Source organism: Acomys russatus, chromosome 6 (assembly GCF_903995435.1).
Source record: "Acomys russatus chromosome 6, mAcoRus1.1, whole genome shotgun sequence".
In the NCBI taxonomy this organism is placed as follows: domain Eukaryota; kingdom Metazoa; phylum Chordata; class Mammalia; order Rodentia; family Muridae; genus Acomys; species Acomys russatus.
The window spans coordinates 34658448-34682933 of NC_067142.1; the positions used below are offsets into that span (position 1 = coordinate 34658448).

Below are 24486 nucleotides of genomic sequence, written 5' to 3' on the forward strand. Positions count from 1 at the left end.
TACTATTATTTGTGGGTATGTGTGTGAAAACAATTTTATGGAGTCGTTTCTCTCCTACTTTTATGTGGGTTCCAGTGATCTAGCCCAGGTCATTAGGCTTTCACGGTAAGCATTTTTACCCACTGAGCCATACTGCTGGCTTGGACTGCATATAATTCAACAGAAAAACAAACGAAAACAGCCAACTAGAAAACAGCCACTAGAAAAAAAAGTGCATTTGTTAGGCACACATGGAGCAACCCATTCCAGGCTAGGTGGCTGCCTCAGTTTCCTGGCCCTTGCATACCCTGAAAAGCCAGCACACTCTGAGATGGACTGTGTGTGCGTGGCCTTGGACAGGTTGGGAAGAGTAGTGCTGAGAAGGACTTTGGGCAGTTCTGTCACAGGTTCCTTCTTGGTTTTTTAAGACAGGGTCTTTCTGTGTAGCCTTGGCTGTCTTAGACTCAATTTGTAGACCAGACTGGTTTCAAACTCACAGCGATCCACCAGCCTCTGCCTCCTGAGTGCTGGGATTAAAGGTGTGCACCACCACTCCCGGCCCAAGTCACGAAACTCTTATCCCCTCTTCAAAGCAGATGCTTTGTCTCTCTCTTGAAGCTTTTCTCGCCAAACTTTGCTTTGGAAGAGGCTATAATCTCCCAGCTTGCCTCTTGCTAAGGACACTGGAGCTTGCACAAACCCAGGTGGGTTTTTTGTTTTGTTTTGTTTTGTTTTTGTTTTTGTTGTTTTTATAGTTAATCACAAATAAAAATATAAACAGAAAAAAGGGAGATCCCATGGGAAGTGACAGCTATCCTAGACTCAAACTGTCTCATACAACCACCATTGGCCACATGCTCAGTTAGTAATGGCTAGCTTATAAGCATGAGGGCTTGGGTTCAGTCCTCAGGACTCACATAAAAAAATCCAGGTACATGAGCTGGGTGGTGGTGGCGCACGCCTTTAATCCCAGCACTGGGGAGGCAGAGGCAGGAGGATCACTGTGAGTTCAAGGCCAGCCTGGTCTACAAAGTGAGTCCAGGACAACCAGGGCTACACAAAGAAACCCTGTCTCCAAAAATCTAAAAAAAAAAAAAATAATAATAATAAAGTGAAATCCAGGCACAGTGGCTTGTAATCCTCAGGCTGAGGAGGCAGACAGGTATATGCCAGATTTTGGCTTACAGCTCCAGAGAGACAGAAGTTCGTCATGGGGTGAGGGGCTAAGCAATAAGTGGCAGAAACAGGAGCTGAGAAAGCACACCTTTAACTGAAGCAGGAAGCAGAGAGAGTGACCTGGAAGTAGGGTAAGGGTTTAAATGCAAAAGCCCACCCCCAGTGATGTACTTCCTCATAACTGCTTCAAATAGTGACACCAACTGAGGACTAAGTATTCAAATACCGGAGGCTATAGGAGACATTTCTCATTCAAACCATCTCCCACATACAAAATGTAATTTTATTATATAGCTATCTACTTATTATAAAATAGATTAATATTGCATAGAATATCATATAATTATATTACATCTTGAAATGGTAATATTTGAATTGTTCTTTTATGTTTTGTTTGTGTGTATGTGTGTGTGTGTGTGTGTGTGTGTGTGTGTGTGTGTGATATGACTACCAGAGCACTTCAATCTATATGTAATTTCACATTATATTTCCTTTGGATTGTACAGTATAGAATGGTTGGTTGGTTGGTTGAGACAGGATTTCTCTGTGTAGCCCTGGCTGTCCTGGGCTTGCTTTGTAGACCAGGCTGGCCTCAAACTCACAGTGATCCACCTGCCTCTGCTTCCCAAGTGCTGGGATTAAAGATGGGTTTTTTTTAAAATAAAAAGATCTATTTATGTATTGTTATGGATACAGTCATCTTTCTGTATGTACACCTGCAGGCCAGAAGAGGGCATCAGATCACATTATAGATGGTTGTGAGCCACCATGTGGTTGCTGTGAATTGAACTCAGGGCCTCTGGAAGAGCAGACAGTATTCTTAACCTCTGAGCCATCTCTCCAGCACCCTGTTGTGTGTGTGTGTGTGTGTGTGTGTGTGTGTGTGTGGTTTTTTTTTTTTGATGTTGTTGTTTGTTTGTTTTTATTGTTTTGCAAGCCAGGGATAATTAGAAACATGATGCTTTTGTAGTCTCAAATGGAATTAAAGAATTAGAGTTCCTTTGTTTAAATTTGATTTATTAAGATTAAAATTTCAAGCCAGGGGGCCTGGAGAGATAGCTCAGTGGTTAAGAGCATCGACTTCTCTTCCAGAGGTCCTGAGTTCAATTCCCAGCAACTACATGGTGCCTCACAACCATCTATAATGTGATCTGATGCCCTCTTCTGGCATGCAGGTGTACATGCAGGTAGATACATAAAATAAATGTTTTTTTAAAAATTTCAAGTGGGGCATAGTGGTGCATTTCTTTAGTCCCAGCACTAAGTCCCAGAGGCTAAGGCAGGTGGATTTCTGTCAGTTCAAGGCCAGCATGATCTACACAGTGAGTTCTAGAACGACCAGGGCTATACAGAGAACTTTGTTTTGAAGAATAAAAAAAACAAAACAAAACAAAACAAAACAAAACATAAGAATTCAGGCTCAGTGACACAGGGCTATAGTTTCTGTTGCCTGGGAGACTGAACTTGGCTGAGTCAGTATGTGTTCACAACCACAAGTGCATGGCTATGCTCTGTTTTATTGGTTGGTTGGACTTAATATTTATATTTTCAGTTCTTTATTTAATCTTTGTTCTTTAGAAGTTTATGCAATAAAGGCTGGAGAAATGACTCAGTAGTTAGGAGCGCTTGCTCTGCAGTCCTGAGGATTGTCTAGCTGTGTAACAAGTTGAGCATCCCTGCAAAAGCCCGCGGCATGGGAATGGGGTGCTAACTGGAGTGAGCTGGCTTCCATGCTAGCCAAGGAAACGAGAGCCCCGGGCTCAGCGAGAGACCCTGCTTGAAGGAATGAATGGAGAGTGATAGAAAAGAACGGTAGAGAGCTGGGCTTGGTGGCGCACTCCTGTAATCCCAGCACTTGGGAGGCAGAGGTAGGCAGATCGCTGTGAGTTCAAGGCCAGCCTGGTCAACATAGTGAGTTCAGGACCACCAAGGCTACACAGAGAAACGATGTCTCAAAAAACCAAAAAGAAAGGAAGGAAGGAAGAAAAGAAACACCCTCTCTGGCCTCTATGAATGCACACAGGTACACACACATATGTATACATTCAGGTTGCTGCCAAATACATGTATACAAATTAATTAATTAAAAAGCAAATAAAAATAAATAAAATCATTTCTTTAAAAAAAAAAAAAAAGTACTTTAATCTGAATGGTAGTGGCATACCTCTTTTATCCCAGCACTCAGGAGGCAGAGGTAGGTGGATCTCTGTGAGTTGGAAGCCAGCCTGGTCTACAGAGTGAGTTCCAGGACAGCCAAGGCTACACAGAGAGACCCTGTCTTGAAAAAAATACATAAAAGTTTAAGTAACATAAAATAAGAAATGAGTCAGGTGTGCAGGCTCTATGCCTGTAATCCCAGCACCTAGAAAACTGAGGCAGGAGCCTCACCATCAGTTCTAGAACAGCCTGGCTCAAAAAACTAAATAAAAAGAAACAAAGGAAGGAGAAAAAGATGAAAGGAGGAGGAGAGGAAGAAAGGAAAAGAAAGAAGGAATAGTAAAAAGAAAGTTTTTGTTCACTATAATTTGTCTATTATGTGTATATAGCTAAGGCCAAGATTGCTTTCAATTATCTTTTCTTTCTATTGAGATATAATTCATATACAGTAAGATTTACCCTTCTGAAGTATGCAGTTCAGGACTAGGGCTGTAGCACAGTGGTACAGTATTGCCTCCCCTGTGTGAAGTCCTAGGCTCAGTCTCCAGAGCTACCCTAAAGGACTATATATATATATATATATATATATTATACCCACAGTTATACCATCAACAATAGTACCTAATTCCAAACTATTTTTTCAATACCCTCCAAACCTTTTAGCAAGATGGCAAGATGGCTCAGCTTGTAAAGGCACAGGCCACTAAGCCTGGTGACCTGAATCTTATCCCTGGGATCCAATAGGACTCTCACAGGTTGTCCTCTGATCTCTAACAGGCACTGTGGCACATGTGTCACACATCCACCATCAATCATTTCATTTCTTTTCTTTTTTTGAGGAGAAAAGAGTTTACTTGGCTTTCAGACACACACAAGACAGTCCATCATCAAAGGAGTCTGGGAAGGAACTCAGAGCAGGACCAAGAGACAGGCACTGAAGCAGAAGCCATGGAGGAACACCTCTTAATGGCCTGGTCCACATCTTGCTCAACCTGATTTCTTAGAGCACCCAGGACCACCTGTCCATGGGTAGCACCGAGCACCCACGGTGCTTGACCCTCACACATTAGTCATTAACATCAATCATTTCTTATTACCTCTTCCCCATCCCTGGGAAACAAATCCATTTCCACTTCTTTGACATTGCTGTTCTGGACACTTCATCTTTCCTATGGACACTTCTAGTTCTCTTGGGATGGAATTGCTGGTTCTGTGGTTCTGTGTTTAGTTTTCTGAGTTCCACACTGCTTTCCAATATGGCAGCAACACACACACACACACACACACACACACACACACACATATATATATATATACAAGGTTTCTTTGTGTAGCCCTGGCTATTCAGAAACTCACTTTGTAGAGGCCTGCCTCTGCCTCCCAAGTGCTGGGACTAAAGGTGTGTACCACCACGCTCAGCTGTGTTTTGTTGTTGTTGTTTTGTTTTGTTTTGTTTTAAGACAAGGTTTCTCTGTGGCCTGGCTGCCTGGAACTAGCTCTGTAAACCAGGGTGGCCTCGAACTCACAGAGATCTGCCTGCCTCTGCCTCCGGACTGCTGGGGTTAAAGGCATGCACCACCACTGTGCCTGGCCAACAGCATATATTCTTGTTTGCAGCGTGTGATCATTTCAGTTTTTCCACACCCTTCCTGATGTTACTGTCTGAGACCTCTAGTGGGTGACGGACACCTCACTGTGGCTTTCCAATTTCTAGGCATATGAGTTTTACCAAATTTGAGATCTTTTTGTCTGAGGCTCTTCTGCAGGTCCTCTCCTCTTCTGGGAGGTTCACTGCTGCCAGTGTCACCTTGCTGATTCCCGTGGTTTTCATCTCTATTTTTCACACACTTTAGGCACACACCCCTTTCCTGGGCCGCACACCCCTTTGAATGCCGATGTGCCAAGCATTTAAACTGTCATGGCCAAAAGAATTCCTCATCCCCGTTGCCCTGTCCGCCTCCCTCCATAGTCCTTGCCATCCAGGCAATCACATCGGAGAGCTTGGCGTCGTGTTCCACTCCTTATTTTGCCCCCCCACCCCCGCCCACTTCACTGCATCTTATCAGGGGCACCTCAGAAATGTCTGTGGGGTGCACGTCCTCTCTAGGTGCTCAGTGCATCCTTGGTCCAGGATCTCCCTGTCACACACATCTCCCTAGTCACAGCGCGATTGCTGTGACTACTGCAGCAGCCTCTGAGCGGCCTGCTTCGTGTTTCTCCTGACTTCGACTCCATTCTCTAAGGAGCCTCCATAGCTAAAAAACAAAACAACAACAACAACAAACCCCCAGGGATCTGATTGCTGCTTGTTGGGAGGATGCCTGCAGAGTGAGCATGCCAGCCCATGCCTATAACCCCGGCCCTTCTCATGACTCTACTTCTAAATTTCTTCTCCTAAGGAAGTTACCTCTGACCCCTGACTCTTCAGTTCCTACTCCCTGTGAGCATTCACCTAGTGTCCTTGATTCTAATGCCCCTTGGCTTGCCTGATGCTCCGCCCCAACCCCCCAGCCCCATCTTGACTTCATAGCAGGGTGCTTTTGCCAGGGCTAGAGATGGAAGCCCATTGGTTAGTATGGGTAGAACAGCAAGGGGAGCTGCGACTATTAATTGTTTAGGTGTGGTAATGATTCCACACACTGCCCCCCCCACACCCCTTTATCTTATACAGGGTGAGGTGATGTTGGTCTGTAATCCTGGTGCTCCGGAGGCAGAGGCAGGAGGATTGCTACTAATTCAAGGGCAGCCTGGTCTACATAATGAGTTCCGGGCCAGTCAAGGCTTTGCTGTGAGAACCTGTCTTCAAAAACAAACTCCAGTAGACAGCCAGGCGAAGAGCCCCTGCTGCTCTCTCTCCACTTTGACCTGCGTGGCTCGTATGGAGGCAAAGCAGGTGCAAGGCAGCCACAGGCCATGTCACAAAGGGTGCATGTGCCCATCAGGAAGCCTGGACTTTGTCCAGAGAACACGGGTTCTGTGGAGCAGACTTAGCTTTGCAGCCATTGCTCTGGCTACGGGTGCTTGGATGGCTCAGAAGGAAGGAGGTCAGGTGGGAGGTGAGAAGTGACAGTGGTCTCAACAGGAACTGGTAGCAGGGGGTGGGTGTGGGGGTTTGGGCGGGTGAGGGAGGAAATGAAGTGTATATGAAGGGAACATAGTGAAAAGGAAAGACAAGGCTGATTGCCATGTGTGGGCCGGGGCATGCTGTTCCCTAAGGTGGTCAAGCTAGGAAGGTGGTGATCTCTTCCCCGACAGTCACTGTTCTCCTTTTAACTAGCCCCCCACGCCCCCCACCCCGTGCCCCATTCAGGCTTAAGACTAGTTACAGTATTTGCAGGACCCAATGCAAAATGAGATGTACTCAGAATTGAGACTTTCAAGTGGAGGCAGGAGGAGCTCAAGTTTGAGGTCGGCTTGGGCTACCTAGTGAGACACTACCACAAGACAAATCCGAACAGTAAATAGGGAAAAGAATTAAGACCTCCAAGACAGTAAAAGGATAGCATTAAAACAAGCGCAGTTCCTCCTGAGCGCCCAGCCTGCAGAAATCCGATGTCTATGGAGCTGGTCCCAATTTAGGCCATTGTAGCTTCTTTGTTTAGAAGAGGCAGAAAAGGGCGGCTAGGAGCCAGGGCTCTGCTCAAACAGCTCTAGGCAGCAAGAGGACAGGCTGTTCCTGCTCGCCTTCCCCCCACCAGCACCCAAGAGGGACCTAGCACTCTGGGACAAATAGCTTACTTTTAAGTAAATCTTTACAGTGTTTTCAAAGCTTGCTCCTCTATTCATCTCAGCTGGAGCAAAATGGAAAGGCAGAAAGTAGCAGGCAAGCTTTTCGGAGAGCAGAGTGCTAAAGTGGTTTGTTTGTCTCTCCAAAGAGATTTCCTGGTTTCTCCAAAAATGGGGCTTGCTACAAGCGTCCCAAGTGTGAGTCATCAGACCAGTTGGCAAAACAATGGCGCTGCCCCTCCAAGGGCACAGAAAGTCTGCTATGCAAACTTCGGGCCCAGTATGTAGCCAAGTGGAAACCAGAATGGTTGCCAGCCCAGCCATAGGCAATACCTCACCTTGAAGCCTCTCTATCAGCCCTAGAGTGCAGAGGCTCTGTGGGAGGGGCAAAGCCCAGGAGAGCACTCACTCCCACTCACCCTCTCTTCTGGTGGCCCCAAGTCCTTCGGTAGAATGTGCCAGCAGATCACATGGTTTAAGAGCCCAGCCACTCAAGCTCTGTACATCACTCCTGGTCTCTCCTAAGCTGCTTCTGCGCCCATCCCTTCGAAAAGCAAGGCAGGCACAGATGCACATCTGATCTCTTACTCATATGGCCAACAAAGACCATCCCCCCCCCCACTCCCCCAGGCTCCCATAGCAACAAAGGCCAGATTACTTGGGAAGTAAAAGCAGGCTGACTTTAGGTTTATACTAACTCCAATTCTTGTTTTTTGAGACAGGATCACCCAATGCAGTCCAGGCTAGCCCCAGATTTGCGATCTTCCTGCCTTTTAAGTACTGAGATTATAAGCATGTGCTACCAGACCTAGCAGTCTTCAGGTTATTTAGATTTATGCTTATTTATCTTTAATTATGTGTATGTGTGTCTGCATACATGAGTTCAGGTGCCTTTAAATGTAGACACTGGGGACCTAGAGCTACAGCCAGCTGTGAACTAGCTGCCTAGTGTGGGTGCAGGGCACTGAACTCTCAACTACTGCGTCATCTCTTCAGCCCCCGAACTCTATTTTTTTCTATGGGTTAAGTTATTCAATGATAATTTTCTATCTTAGTGAATAATTCAACTTTTTTTTTTCTGTCTGTCCCTCATCATAAAAGTACTTCAGATGTTAAAAACATCTGTTGGAAAAGAAACAGTGAAAGTGTTACCTTGTATCGTATTCCAAAGCACTGTCCTGGATGACAGGTCTGAACTGCCCTCTCCTTGCCAGCCAGGGCTCACCAGGAGGAACAGGGCTTGGGAAAGGGTGGGAACAGGCCTGCAAAGGTTAGCAAGGCTGAGGGCAGAGAGGAGCTGAGAATTGTAGGTGTGGGAGGAAGGACAGGCAGGCTCTAAGAGAGGGCCCTGGTTAGCAGGCAGGTGAGGAGGAGCCTGGGCCTCCACATCTGATCCTGAGGGTGCTGGGGAGCCACTGAAATCTTTAGACAAAGAGGTGACCTGAGAGGTGTGTGTCCCAGAAAGGCCTAGTGCTGCAGTGCCCTAAAGGAAGTTGTTAAAACTGGGGACAAGGTTGTTACCCTGACACTGTGATAGGAGGTGTGCCCTGGACCAAGGGAGGTGTTAGGGAGATGAGGGATGAAATAGCATGATTTTCCAGCCTTCTGCCTTTGGGCCACTGGTTGGGCAGAAGAGAAAAATGAACCCTGGGGACCCATGTGACCCCCATTTCTCCTCTCATTTTCCAGCAGGGCCCAGCATTGGGTATATAAAGGAACCTCTCACCAAGGTGGTGCACACAGTAGGTAAGGGGGGCAAGAATTGATGAGTCCACATTCTGAGGTACTTAGGGGTACAGAGACCAAGGTCACTAGACAGTTAGGTACAGGCTCTGGATCTATAGTGGCATGGCCCAGCGACAGAGCTTTAAGAGGCATTGGAATATGTAATACAAATGAACTGGGGCTGGAGAGACGGCTCAGAGGTTGAGAGCACTTGCTGCTTTTGCAAAAGAATCTAGGTTCTATTCCTAGCACACACACATGGTGGCTCACAACCATCTGGAACCACATTTCAGGGGATTCAGAAGCCCTTTTCTGATCTTTCAGAGGCAGTGCACATATATACATGCAAGCAAAACACTCATGCATAAAAAATGAAATAAATATTTAAAAAATATATATACATATATAATAAGCTATATACATATGCACACACATATGAATACAAGTGACCTGAGGGGTGGCTAAGTTACCAGGAAGGAGGGTGGGACTGTGAAAACAAGGCTTGGCTTTTGATCATGGAACACTGGTGCCAGTAGGTCCAGTGGAGGGAAGCTGAGAAGGGCCTGCTTGAGCAGAAGAAACTGATGGATGGAGACCAAGGGAAAGATGCATGCTACAAAGAGGGTCTAGCCCCTAGCCAAATGCTCCCTAAGCTCCTAAGAAAGGCAAGGAATAAAAGACAGAAATGCTGGGGCCAGTGAGATGGCTCAGTGGGCAAAGGCATTGTCCACATGACCCTGGTGAGTGAATTCCATCCCTGAAGCCCATGTAAAGATGGAAAGAGAAAACCTGCTCCTGAAAGTTGTGTCTGACCTCTACATGTATGCCATGGCACATGAGCCCATAAACTTCATGTGGATGTGTGCACATGAATAATGATATTTAAATCAATTTAATAAAATGTAAAAGATAGGAACCTGGGGGCTAGAGAGATGGCTCAGTGCTTAAAACTATTGTCTGCTCTTCCAAAGGCCCTGAGTTCAATTCCCAACAAGTGCATGGTGGCTCCCAGCCATCTGTAATGAGATCTGGTGTCTTCTTGTGGTGGGCAGGTGCACATGTGGGCAGAATACTGTATAAATAATAAATAATTCTTTTCTTTAAAAAAAAAATGGGAGCCTGCTTTGGCAACAAGAGGGGGTGAAGCAAATTGGATGAGACTAACTTGTATGGTGTGCTGAGGGTAAGGCAGGATTGTGCTGGTCGAGGAATGGTCTGAGGTGAATGTGGGACTTTCTGGAGAAGTTAGAGGCAGGGGGGCTGGGGGCTGTGGGACCATGGGTAGCAACGTGGGTTGGAAATAGAAATCTGATTTACGTGGGGAACATGGGCATGAAGAAAGTGAGAGGAGGGAATCTAGTGGTAAAGCAGTGAGCTTAGCCTGAGCCTCGGGAGAGGAAGGAGGGGCGGGAGAAGGAGAGGGGGGCGGGAGTTTGTAGGTGTGACACAGGACATTGGAAACTCCTACCACTGGCTCTTTGATCCTTTCCAGAAAGTAGAGGAGATTCACTGCAGAGGGCAGAGGGGGAAAGGACTAGGGAGGCGAGGAGAGAAAGGATTCCAGCAGCTATGGAGAGCTGCAAGAAACCCCATATGGAAACCGGACCAGAGTGACAGTTGACTTGCCCTGTAGGGGCCTCACTGAAGCCTTAGTGAGTGACCTGGCTGGCAGTGTGGGTTAATACACCTGATAGAATATTGTCCTGTCTTGAAAGGGAAAAGACGTGGTGAGTTGACATTTACAAGATGCCTCCGTTTCCCAGGTGGTCTCCTCCATTCAGTAGATCTTAAAGTGTCCTTTTTGTTTGGTTCTTCGAGACAGGCTCTCAGTGTGTAGCCCTGGCTCACCCAGAACTTGCTACGCAGACCAGGCTGGCCTTGAACTTGTGTTGATCCTCCTGTTTGCCCAGTGTTGGGAGTACAGCTGTGTGCCTGGCTTTTAAGTGTCATCCCAGTCCCTGTAGCTTCCTCAGTAGCTAGAGTGTTGGTGATGAGATGCGTGAGAATTTAAGATCGAGACGAATAAGCCATCTTTGGCAAGGTGATGTTTATAGATTAGTAGCTCAGAGGAAAAGCCACTAAGGAAAGCCACTAATGGAGGACAGAGCTAGGACAAAGATCTTAGCCTGAGGCTAAAACAACTTTGGTTTGGGGAACAGACTTGGTTTCTTTCCAGCTGCTCAGTCCTTTTGGGTTAAAGCAGTAAAAATGGAGGATAAAATGGCTGCCATATCCCCGCCCAGTCTCCCACTTCTGGCCCAGTGGGACTGGTTTCCTTGTTTATTGCATTCCTTTAAGGAACATCAGTGGTGGGCAGTCTCTAGGGACTGGCCTGGCTGGCCTAGCTGCCTCTGGCTTCTACATCCTTCTTCTGCTGAGCTGTCTTCAGGGCTACAGGAGTGGGAAGAAGGGAAGCCACAGATCCAAGGCGTCTTCTCTTTGTGGGCTCCACAGAGTCTAACACATGGATGCGTTCTACATTCCCACTTGGCATGGGGCTAGCCTCGTCTGAACCTAGACCCAATAGTTCAGCCCTGGGCCCTGAACGTACCTCTCTTGGGCCAGGTTTCTCTGGTGAGAGTGTGACTGGCTGGGCAGAGCCCTCAGTTGCTCTCATGATGAGGTAGAGTTGCATGCATCTGTCTCCTGTAGCTTCTGGGCTAGATATCCTCCCGTCTTAGCCCCAGCTCAGACTGCCCTGGCCACATCTACCCTATAAGCAGGTCACCTCTACTGGGCCTAACCAGTACCAGAGAGAGGCGTGGAGCTTGTGACTCTGAGCCAGGACTGGCAATGCACACAGTGTTCCTAGCATTTGGAAGGCTAAAGAAAGAGAGTTTTGAATTTGAGGTTAGCTGGGGCTACATTGCCAGACCCTGGACCAGGATGAGAGAGCTAATGAGCAAGTTTCTCGGCTCTGCAGCCTCTCAAAGCACAGTCATTAGCATGCCGTGGCTTCTGATATTCATTGACTTGTATTCAGATTCTAGGTTACAAAATTACTCCTATTTATTTATTTGTTTGTTTGCTTTAGTTCTTTAAGAGTTCCACTCGGTGAGTTTTGGCCATATTCACTCTTCCCACAACTTCTGTCTGACCCCCTTCCTTCCTACCCAACTTTGTCTCCTCTCCCCTCCCATCCTGAACTCTGATTTATGCTGAAGATTTTTGCTTACTTTATGTGTGAGTAGCTACATGTATGTACACCACAGGCAAGTATGCTGTCCAAGGAGGCCCGAAGAGGGTGTTATAGGCCCTGGAACTAGAGTTAGAGATGGTTGTGAGCCTCAGTATGGGTGCTGGGAACTGAACCCAGGTCCTTTGCAAAAAAGCATTCATTTAAACCACTTAACTACTTTACCGTCTCTCCAGCCCCAAAACCTTTCAAAGGTACTTTATTACATTTTTTTTTATTTGTGTTTTCGGTGTGAACAAGTGTGCTATGTACAGCACACATAGAGCTCCAGGGACAACCTTCAAGAGTTTGGTTCTCACCTCTACCATGTCCTGAATATCACACTCAGGTCACCAGGGTTGATAGTAGGCGCCTCTCTCTACCGAGCCATCTCACTGGCATCAAGGTTTTTGTTTGTTTGTTTTGTTTGGGAGACAAGGTTTCCCCGTGTAGCCCTGGCTGTCCTGGAACTCCTGCTGTAGACCAGGCTGGCCTCGAACTCACAGAGATCCTTTTACCTCTGTCTCCCAAGTGCTGGGATTAAAGACATGTGCCGCTGCCGCCCACAATGACTTCGGTCTTCCCTCTGCGCTCTCTCTCTCTCTCTCTCTCTCTCTCTCTCTCTCTCTCTCTCTCTCTCTCTCTCTCTTCCCAACCCTTTAAATGGTCTCAAATAGCCCAGATAGATAACTCAGAATTTTAAATATGTCGCTGAGGCTGGCCTTGGACTCCTGATCCTTCTGTCTCCACTTCTCAAGTGTTGGGTTATCGGTGTGGGCCACTGCATCTGGCCTACAGGCTCTCTTGGCCTGTATCATCCTACATTAATATCTGGCTTCAGTTAGCGGACATCATCCTCTCAATCATTCATTCATTCACTCCACCACTATTAGGCACCTACTGTGTGCCAGAATAGATACTGTGCGCTTTACGCTGTGTGCTAGGCAGCCAGTGACTAATAACATATACTTGGTGCTCCTGTTCTATTGGAGGAGACAGAGAAACTGAGAAAGGGGCTAACACAAGGGAAGGGGGTAAGGGATCTATAGGGCAGTGGCACAGGGGGAAGAGATTGCTGGGTAACCCCCCCCCCCCACACACACACACACAAAGACCTTGGTCTAGGCTCATACTGACTCTGGATGCTGGGGAGACTGAGACCCAGTGAAGGTGGGCTGAGAAATGCTCGTGCCAAGGAATAAAGTTGTAGGGAGAGCTGGGAAGGAGCAAAAAGGTGAGGCCCAAGGGGGACCACACACACACACACACACACACACACACACACACACACACACACATGTGGGATGTGCCCTGGATCCATTGGCCAGCCCCTTTAGCCTTCAGGAGTCAGCCACACCTCCCTGCCAGCATGGAGCCTCCTTCTAGCTCTCTGCTCCATGCACGGGCACCACCTCTAAGGACTGTCTCTGTCAGGATCCCTGCTGTCCTGCCAGCCTCTTCTTCAGCTCACTTGCTGAGCCTTCCACTTGCAAGTCTCCTCTTGCAAGTCTGGTTTTCTTATCACTGCTCATTTTATTTTAGCCCCAATGTTAAGTGTCCCATGGAGAAACAGTGGGGAACAAACGCAGGAACATGGCAGACTAAGGCAGCCTACAGTGAAGCCCCTGGGCTGTGGTTTCATTTCCAATGGCGGGAAATTAGAAATACTCCGACCTCCAGCCTTGGTTTCTGCCTCTGATGCTGCCTCCTTCCTCACCCTTTCCTCCGGGAAGGCCCCTCCTCTCCTAGATATGAAATCCGAAGGAAGGCTCCTAGACCATCCGAGGCTGCAGCATCCTAATTCTGCAGAGATTTGTGCCTCCTCCACCTCCATGCACAGAGCGTAGGCCACTGTTGCTCAAGCAGGCTGACCACATCAGGGCACTGAGGGTGCCAGAAGGGTCACAGCTTTTCTCAGCCCTGTGACTGCCCTGGGTGGGTGGTGGTTTGATCTGGACCAGGTAGTCCAATGATAAAGCTTTTCTCTAGTGTATGTAAGCCCCCTGGGTTCCATTCCAAGAACCTTAAAGAAGACGGATAACAGTCTTCTTAGCATCATTCCACATATACTGAATCCATGCCTGGCCTCTTACTAGCCTGGCTCGCTCACCAGGTAGGCAGGCTTCCCTGGGTGTCCAAAGTGACCCTTCTGGAGCCCTCCCTTCTGGGAGGTTATGTTCAGTGGCCTGTTGCCTTTGGAGATAAGGGAGCCAACCCTCCCAGTGTTTGTGTGTGTCTCTTGTCCAGGTGCTGAGGGTGGGAGCAGGGCTGGCTAAGGCAGCAGCTAATCTCTGGTGTGGAGGATCTGCCTGAGCCTGACAGTCTCCTGAGGACTCTCTGAGGATGGTGCAGTGGGCTGTCATCAGCAACAAGCACTTAAGGAGCTCTTAGGCTGTGCAAGGGGCTCGCTGGGTGTCTCATACCCCTTCCTGGCTTGGTCAAGGCCTGAGCGCTCCCTGGGCACAGAGCCCTCTGCATGTTCAGAAAGTACTGGGAGGGGGCAACAGTGTAGCCCAGTTGGTAGAGGTGCTTGTCTGGTATGTACAAGATCCTGGACTTGATCCTACCACAGACCATGAGCCAGATGCGGCAAAGCACTCCAGCAATCCCAGCACTTAGGAGAAGAAGTTCAAGGTCATCCTATACTGCGAGTTGAGATCAACCCAGGCCTACAGGAGACACTGGCAAAAAGCCTGTTAGAAGGCAGCGCTGCAGCCCCCCATCAGATGATGGCAAAGTCTTTAGGTCACAGTGAGGAATTCTGTTTTAGGCCCTAATTCTCACAGGGCTTGCTGTAAAGTTGGCGTGCAATGGGGGGTGGGGGTGCTTCCCAAAGCATCCTGGTCTTTTCCCAACTTCTTATTCTCCAAGTAGCCCCCACCCCAACCCCGGCATCTGAGATACAGTCATTTCTTTTTCCATGAAAAAGTTCAAATTATAGTTCCCTTGGCCATTGTGTAAGTGTTCAATTTTACCTACTATAAAATTCTAAATCACTAAGTAAAGGGGACAAAAGGTCTCAAGTAGGCCAAAGGGATAAGACCCTAATGATGGCATCATGGCTTCAGTGAACACTTTTCTTTTTTTTTCTTTCTTTTCTTGATTTTATTTTATTTTATTGAGATAGGGTTTCTCTGTGTGACTTTGGCTGTCCTAAACTTGCTTTGTAGACCAGGCTGACCTGAAACACACAGAGATCTGCCTTTGCCTCATAGGTGCTTGGGTTAAAGGCATGCGCCACCAAACCAGTGAGCACTCTTCCTAAGGCTTCCAGAGCAGTCACACTGTGTCTCCTTCTTAGCCCTTCTTGGCAGGGGAGCTTGATCTGAATCCTGGCCCCAGCACCCAGCTGGGTGAGGATCAGCTCTGTCGTGCATGGGGCGATAGGTTCAGAGGGGCACACAACTATATAGAGGCACAGGTGAGTTTGCACACAGGCGGACCATATGCAGACCCAATGGGTTTCCGTACCTCCAAAGCAGAATATTTCTAGAACACTCTGAGGTTTTCCTGACTGTGCTGAAGGGAGGTGGTGGCTTTCTATGACAGTAGATCTGTATAACAAGCTGCTTCAGAGCAGGGCTATTACCCATAGACCACCAAGGCACGGGGGGGCACTTCTGTGCACCAGGAATGCTACAGGGGACCCTCCAGAAGAATCTGGAATCTTTTTTGTCACTTCAAGTAGAATGAGGCAGGAGCCTGGAGGGGTTCACTAGCCCTGGCTGGGCTGTCCGTTTTGCCCTTCACACAAGCTTGAAAGGGAGCTGCTATCCCAGGGGATTTGTGGCTAGCTCCTCTCTGCCCTCCCTTCTGCAAACAGATGACACTAGCAGCTTTGGGGACTTGGAATTGGAGGTCATGGGGCAGCTAGGAAGGAGTAGGGCATGGTAGCTTCCTGGGAAGAGCAAAGGACCAAGATTTTGGGTTCTGAGAGAACATATAGGACCAGATGGAGAGGTGGCAAGGGGTTTGTCTTCTGGAAACAGGACCACGCGCTTCTCTTGCTTTCCTCATAAAAGAACAGCCTTGATCCTGGAGGAAGCAGCTGGCCGAGGCCAAAGGCAAGAGGAGACCTGCCAAGCCCTAGATCTCCACACTGAGGCTGTCTGTGCTGTGACACGTTGCAGACCACCAAGGTCAACACCAGCATTACTAAGGCCTGCAAAGAATGTCCAAAAAAACAAATTGGGGGACCCAGAATCGCTGCCCTAATCTGGAGCTCAGGCTGGGGCAATCAGATTGCCTCTAGCTGGAAAGCCTTCCAGGACCTCCCAGATTCTGAAAATGCAATAAGGGTGGCACCGAGCCTCTGAAGCAGGGTCACAGCAGACTCGCTTTAGGGAAGAAGCAAAGGTGCCTGAATTGGAGGCAGTGGGATCACAGCTGAGGAGGGTGGTCATTGAAGGCATCCCTGCCTCCTAGGCAAGGTGCCAGGGAGGGCGGGGCCTCGTGAGCAAAGGCAATTAATTCCCTTCCAGCCTTCCTGTAAGCAGCTCTCTTCGCGCCATCTACAAACTTGTTCCTTACTCTTCACAGATGTGTGGGGCCAAGAAGACTCCTGGGAAGACTCCTCCTCATCAGGCAAAGAAAGAGATAGCTAGGGTAGGGTTAGCCTGAGCTAACAGGGGTCCAGAGCACAGAGACCCTGGCTCTTGCCTTCAGTGAGCTCTCAGTCATGGGACTTTCAAATAGACAAGCCTCCCTCCATTTCTCTCCTCTCTTCTCCTCTTCTGGCACTGGAAATGTTGGCATGGTGGCTTCTCTGTCATCAGATGTGACTTTACAGGAAGTAGCTTCAAGAGGTTCCGGTGATAGGGACAATGCTGTGTTTTGTTCACTTAAGTCCCCAGGGCTTTTAGCAAATAAGACACCATCACATGGCCATAGGCCTGGAGGAAACAGGTGAGGAGTTGCTTCTCACCTCTGACCCCCAGAAGAGGTCCCACGCATGTGTCACAGGTCACCGGAGGTCCTCCATGGTCATCCTTTCCATGACCTAGTCTCTGTGCATGACTCTAGACTCCATACCCACCCCTCTGGGCTTCCTGTAACCTTTAAGCTTTTCCCAGAAGGAAGAGTCATACTACCTAGATCTCCCATCTGAAGGCTGATACACCTTCGTCCCCCTTGAGCTCTCAGTTTACATTTAACCTAAACTCCTTTTGCTGTAAATGATGAAAGGTCAGGCAAGGCCTAGAGATAGCTAACACCAGCAAAAATAACACGTGGAGGCCATCAGGACGCGCACCACTAATTCTAAAAAACAAAAGCAAGCGGCCAGCCCAGACTCCCTCTCAGATAAGCATAAAGGAGGAGGTTTGGCTGTGTGCAAGGAGCTGGTCTCTGCAAAATCCCAGGCCTGGGAGCAGTCTGTGCTCCTTCTCCTTTTAAGGCAAGGTCTGAGCTCCCAGGCCTGCGCTTGCTCCAACACGCCACAGCCCCATTCATTCCGGGCTATTTGGAGGAAAGCAGTGATTAATCAACGTTTCCCCACCCCCACTCAGCCTGTTTTACATTTGGTTCTTTTTTTAAAGTGTTGGCACACCTCTTGGTAGATCTCAGTCAACCTAGACCCCCCCAGCTCAGGGGTATAGCTGGATGAGTGGCAGCTGGTGCCTCATGAGGCCTAAGGGGGAGAGGTATGGGAAGAAAAGAGGTTAAAATGTAGAGCTCCAGTGCGCCCTGCTTGGGGATTCTGAGAAGGAGCCAGGGTCTGCAGGGATGAGAGGTGGGGGTGATCTGTGAGGCTCTGTGAAGGTGTGGCGCTCAGGCAAGAGGAGTATGGGAAAGGTCAGATACTCTTCCATTGACTTACGTCTGCTAATGAGACAGTTGGGCCTGAGCGCCAGTGTTGCCTAAGCCTGCCCAGGACAGTTGGTTGTCATCTCTGTGGATCTTGAAGGCAAGCCTGTGAGCCAAGCAGTTTGGACATTCTGGAGAAGTGTTGAGCAGCAGATGGGTGCACCCAGGGGAACAGAGAGAAAAAGGGAGGCAGCAGGCTCTCTCCCAGGCCAGATGCCCAGAGCTTTGCTCAGCCAGTGCTCTCTACCATCATTGTAATGAGAGGGAAGGCATGATGGGCCTGGTGAGATGGGATGGGAGAAGTGACTCCCGGGCTATTCTAAGGAGGTCTTGTAAAGGCACCCTAAATGGAAAGCTGTTCCAGGTGATGTGATGGGCCAGACCCAGCTCCCTGGGAGCCAGAGTGAGAGTGAAGGGGCTCTGTCCCTCCCACCACACAGCTTCGGTGACACTCAGTATAGCTGTACTCTCTGGGCTTACGGTTGAAAGGGGCACAGTCTTCTCGGTCTCCAGCCCTTGCCTGCCTATTGTGACTGTGGCAGAGAAGGAAACCCAGGGCTGGTCCCTAGTAGTGTGTTTGCAACGCAGCTACAAGCTGCTTCCACAGGCTCAACCTCTTCTCCATCCCCTCTGGGAAGGGTGGGGGTAAGGAAGGGCTGCATGGCCAGAGGGTGCCATGAAGTGGTCCTTTTCCAAACCCTGTCTCTCTCTCTCTCTCTCTCTCTCTCTCTCTCTCTCTCTCTCTCTCTCTCTCTTTTCAGTTGGGCACAACTGAAAGAAAGGCCTTCCCAGTCTCTTTATAATGAAAAAGAAAAGAAATGCTGCAGGTCATAGGGTATCAAGTCTCTTCTTGGTAGCCTGCTATCCTTCCTCTGAGTGCCACCAGGTCTCCCCATTCAGGGGGCTTGGTCAAATATGAGGCACCAGAGTACGTGTGAAAGTCAGACCCCACTCTCCACTCAACTGTGGAGAATGTCCTGTCCATTGGTTAGATCTGGGTAGGGGTTTGAAGTTTATGGCCTGTATTATCCTTGGCTGGTGCCATAGTTTGAGCGGGACCCCTGGGCCCCAATCTGCCTATCATAATGTTCTTCTTGTAGGTTTCTAGGAGGAGGAGGTCCCCCTCAGTCACAGTCATAGCGGAGGGGAGTAAGGGGAAAATGGGAGGGAGGGAGGAATGGGAGGATACAAGGGAGGGGATAACCATTGAGATGTAATATGAATAAATTAATAAAATTTAAAAAAAGAAGAGACAAACATAAAAAAAGTTTAAATTAAAAAAAAAGAAAAGAAAAGAAAAGAAAAGAAATGCTGCAGGAACGGATCTCCCTAGCACCCCTTAGTGGCTCTCCATCCTAGGTGCTCCTCAGACAGCCTGTCTCTTCTGGGGCAAACTCTAATAGCAATGAAAAGCAAGTGCTGCAGGGAAATGGGCACAGACTTGGAACCCTGTAGAGGAAGAAAGAGGGCTTCATGGAGGTGCCGGGTGGCCTGCGCTGCCTGCAACACTCAAGCCTCTGCCATCTTCAGCTGATTCCATCTCAAGGCCTCTCCAGGCAACATACAGTGTCTGTAGCCAAAGTGTAGTCACAGAATCCTAGATCCCAACGGTGACAGGCTGCCCACAGTGGGTTCCAGAGAAGGCCTTGTGCCTGGCAAAGCTCTTCCTTCCTTCCTTTCTTCCTTTCTTTTTTAAAGACAGGATTTCACTATGTAGCCCTAGCTAGCCTGGAACTCACTACATAGACCAGGCTGGCCTCAAACTCACAGTGATTTGCTTGCCTCTGCCTCCCTAGTACTGAAACAAGCATGTGCCACTATGCTTGGCTCTATCAAAGTTCTTACTAAACAATAAAGATGACAAGCCAGGCATGGTGGTGCACACCTTTAATCCCAGCACTCAGGAAGCAGAGGCAGGTAGATTGCTATGAGTTCAAGGCCAGCCTGGTCTACAGAGCAAGTTACAGGCCAGCTAGGGCTACATAGTGAGACACTGTCTCAACATCCAAACTCTGCCTCCTCAAAACAAATGAAATAAACAGAAAAAAAAAAACAACAACAAAACAAAATAAAAAAACAAAAAATAAGGAACACTGGCTATTCTTGCAGAGTACCCAGGTTGGGTTCCCAGCACCCACACAGGTACTCATAACCTTCTGTGACTCCAATTCCAGAAGATCCAATGCCCTCTCCTTTTCTTTGTGGGAACTGCAAGCATGTGGCATACATACAAACATGCAGGCAAACACACATTTAAAAAATAAAAATAAAGCTGGGCATGGTGGCACACACCTGTGATTCCAGCCCTTGGGGAGGCAGAGGCCGGCAGATTGCTCTAAGATCAAGGCCAGCCTGGTCTACAAAGTGAGTCTAGAACAGCTAAGACCACACAGAGAAACCCTGTCTCAAAAACCAAAATAAATAAATAAGCTTTTTTTTCCTCCAAGGCAAAGTTTCTCTGTGTAAGCATGACTGACCTGAAACTAACTCTGTACACTAGGCTGGCCTCAAACTCAGAAATCCACCTGCCTCTGCCTCTCAAGTGCTGGGATTAAAGGTGTGAGCCACCACTGCCCAGCATAAATAAGCCTTTTAAGAATTATTTTATTGTATAGGCATTTTGTCTGCTTGTATGTATGTCTGAGTACCACTTGCATGCCTGGTACCCTGGAAGGCCAAAGGAGGGCATCTGAAGTCACATATGGGTTTTTAGACTCCACGTGGGTCCTGAGATTCCAACTTGGGTCCTCTGGAAGAACAATCAGTGTCTTAACCCCTGAGTCATCTTTCCATCCTTAAAAAAATAAGGTAAATGCAAACAAGTCTATAACAATGAGCATTCAACTCTATAAACAAGCCTCAGCTTACCATGTGTGTAGCAGGAAATTCTAAAATTTTCACCCGTGAGGAAAAGGCCTAAGAATGCCCTGTGGAGATGCTGTGCTCTCTGTAGCTGTTCATTTGCACATGGCCCAACCCTGAGCCCGTGAGTCTGATGTCAGTCCACTCTCTGAGGCCAGAACCCAGTATTGTCTCTACAGAACTCTACAGAGACAGCCTGTCAACCTTCCCCAAATCTAATGTCCTTCAGAGACTCAAGGGCACTTACACAGGCCCTCCCTGGCTGATCCCCACATCCACGGTCCTCCCTCTGTAGCCAGCCCTGCATGTTTATTTTTCTTTTCTGAATTCTTAGGAAAGCAAGCAAGTGGGAAGGAAGACGGATGCCAAGAATGGAGAGGAAAAGGGAGGTGATGCCAGCAGAAAGGCCCCAGGTCCCAGACAGGACCCAGACCTGGGCAAGGAGCCGAAGAAAGGAGTTTTAAAGAAAAGTTTCTCCAGGGATCGAGAGGAGGCTGACAGCAGAGGGAGTGAGAAGCCGAAGGAAGAAAAGGTCATCAGGGGCATTGACAAGGGCCGCGTCAGGGCTGCGGTGGACAAGAAGGAGGCTGGGAAGGACGGCCGAGAAGAGAGGGCGTCCACCACGAGGAAGGAAGAAGAGAAGGCAGGGGGTGTCAGGACCACGGGCTTGAGCAGAGACAAAGACAAGAAGAGAGAAGAGGCGAAGGAAGCCAGCAAGAAGGAGGAGGAGAAGCTAACAGCAGAGAGGAGGCACACAGTCTCCCCAAGGGAGGATGGAAGGCTGAAAAAGTCAAGCGAGAACACGGACAAGAAGCCAGAGGATGAGGGAGTGGGGAGTGGGGACAGACACTTGAGAAAGGAGGATGAAAAAGTTAAGAAGGAAGAGACTGGACCTGATAAGGAAGTCAGGGAAGAAAGCAAGTGCAAAGCCACGGAGAAGCAGGCCCTCGGTGGCCCCAGCAAGCCCTCCGACGGGCAAGCCAGAGCGGAAGAGGAAGCAGCTCCCAGCATATTTGATGAACCCCTGGAGAAAGTAAAGAATAATGACCCAGAGATGACTGAGGTGATTGTCAACAACTCAGACTGTATCACCAACGAAATCCTGGTCCGGTTTGCTGAGGCCTTGGAGTTCAACACCGTGGTCAAGGTGTTTGCCTTGGCCAACACACGGGCTGATGACCACGTGGCCTTTGCCGTTGCCATCATGCTCAAGGCCAACAAGACCATCACCAGCCTCAACCTGGACTCCAATCACATCACAGGCAAAGGCATCCTAGCCATCTTCCGGGCCCTGCTGCAGAACAACACGCTGACAGAGCTGCGCTTTCACAACCAGAGGCACATCTGTGGGGGCAAGACTGAGATGGAGATCGCCAAGCTGCTCAAGGAGAATACCACCCTGCTCAAGCTGGGCTACCATTTTGAGCTGGCCGGCCCCAGAATGACGGTCACCAATCTGCTAAGCCGCAACATGGATAAACAGCGACAGAAACGGCTGCAAGAGCAAAAGCGGGCCCAGGAAGCCAGTGGAGAGAAGAAGGACCGGCTGGAGGTACCCAAAGCCGGGGCTCTGGCTAAGGGCTCTCCCAAACCCTCACCCCAGCCATCCCCAAAGCCTGCTCCAAAGAACTCACCCAAGAAATCAGGCGCTCCGGCAGCCCCGCCTCCCCCTCCCCCTCCCCTGGCCCCGCCCCTCATCATGGAGAATCTAAAGAACTCACTCTCACCAGCTACGCAAAGGAAGATGGGAGACAAAGCACTCCCTGCCCAGGAGAAGAACTCTCGTGACCAGCTCCTGGCCGCCATCCGGTCCAGCAACCTTAAGCAGCTGAAGAAGGCAAGTGGTGGTGGTGGGCACAGCTCTGGGGCCAGGACAGTCCTAGGCTTGTACACAGGGAACACACACTGAGGAGCCCATGTCAGGCTGCAGGGCCTCTGAGCCATCCAGCCTCCAACAGGCCACATCTTTTTATTTTTTAATCCTTTTTTAAAAAATTTCAAACAAAACCAATCTTGGTTCTATTCTGTCCACTCTCAGGATCAGCCCAGGTCCACAGGCCAGTCTATCCTAAAGGTCACCCCTAGGAGAGTCTACTTTTAACTACCAGTGCCTTGGGCACATGGCTGTCTCTGTATCCCTTGATTCTTACATTCCCTGCCTCCCTGGAAGTCCCACTTGAGTGACAGAATCCAGAGTCATCTTCCTGACTGGATACTCTACTTCCCTCATTACCATTGTGACTAAAGACCAGAACATAAAGGAAAACCCAGCTGGAATCCAGAGGCCACTTGCTGACATCACCCCACAGACACATACTGAGGTGTTTGGGCGGTACCCTTTTGCAAGGAAGGAAGTGAGTTACACTCTAGGATACCCTGTTGGCCTCCCTCTGCTAACCCATCTCTGTGTTGCCTTCCAGGTAGAGGTGCCCAAGCTGCTTCAATAGGACCAGGCACTCATGTCAATGCCATGACTGCCTAGACTCTCATCCCAGGGCTACACAGACCCCCGCCACCCAACCCTGGCTGAGCTGTTTGCAGCTCTTCCTGTCCACCATGGGAGAGCTCACGACCTGGGCCACGCTCGAGGGAGGACACCTCATCTCTTCTCACTTTCCTTTCCTTGTCTCTGAGGCTCTTCAAAAGCTGCTTTGAAAACCTGGAGCTGATGTTTCGGGCAAGAGGAGTCCTTTAAAAAGCATGTTACAGAGAAGATGGTACTGCCCAGAGGCCAGGAGCAGGCATGCTGCCAAAGGCTCGTGATGCAGAAACGATGTCTCTCAGGGACCACATATCCACCCCAGCCTCCATGCCGCCAGGGCCGGGATTCGGGCCTCTGAGGAGCCCTTGGGGCAAAGTTGCTGGGCCAGTGGCACTCTATGGGACAACAGTAGGATGGAGAGTATGGGGGTCCAAGGGCAGAGCAGGGGTTGCCGAGGATGCTACAAACCCCTCCATCTGCTACGCCTGGGCAGCAGGCATGGTTGGACAGTGCCTGATAGGATAGGCTCCAGATGGGAGTAGACAGACAGACAGCAGCTGGACCTGAAGGGTTGATGCCAAAGCAGACATTTTTTTCACACCACCTGCTGCTGTATAAATAGCTATACATCTGTTTTTCCATAAGATTTTGATAATATATACAGACCTTCAGCTGCAAGCGACTATGCCTCACCTTTTTTCATGTGTTAATGGCCCCTAATGTTCACTCCAGGTTCCCTAGAAGGCCTCCAAAAGCTCGGGCTCCCTGCCAAACCATTCAAGGTGACCGTGGACATCATTCCTGGAGTCTGTGCACCATTGCAGAAAGGGCAGTACGGCGGAAAGCTTGAACTCTTAAGGAGTCAACCTCCTGACCTGATCGATGTTGCAGGGCTCTCTGCCTCTGTGCCCAGAGCTGTCCTCAGGGGCAGAGAGGCACACAGGGCCCTGGGATGGCTATATTAGGCACATTCAGGGACAATTATGCTGTGACTCTCCTTACTGTGGGCTCAGGGCCAGCTCTTCACAGCAGTTATAGGCCAAGGAAAGCACAGAGGATGGAGTGACTCAGTGAGGGGCAGCACCTGCCCACTGCAACTTAGGGCCACAGGCGCCTGCCCATCTCTAGCATGCCCCAGAGCTGCCACAGCCATCACCAGGAACACATGGAATATACTGTGCTCAGTGCTAGGTTCCAAGCCTAGCATGGAGGTTTTGGGTTCTATCCCCAATACTATCTCTTTCTGACTGACTGACCTGAAGATATCTGTGGCACCATGAAACTGCCACCTTGGTTCTTGGTCACAGACAGGTGCTCTGCCTCCATTTTTAAAATTTTTTCCTCAATAGCAGAGATCAAAGAAGTTGGAATATGGGTGAGGTCCCATCTCTCTGAGGAG

General features: G+C 49.0%; 1 protein-coding gene across 1 annotated transcript in view; it reads left to right on the forward strand.

Moving 5' to 3' along the window:
• The window catches only part of Lmod1 (leiomodin 1), a 41097-nt gene extending 18583 nt beyond the window's left edge, over positions 1-22514 (forward strand). The window contains exon 2 of the mRNA XM_051148208.1: positions 20940-22514. Coding sequence (XP_051004165.1) covers positions 20940-22514 — 1575 coding nt within the window. The remainder of the gene's footprint in view (positions 1-20939) is intronic.
• Positions 22515-24486: the final 1972 nt, after the last annotated feature.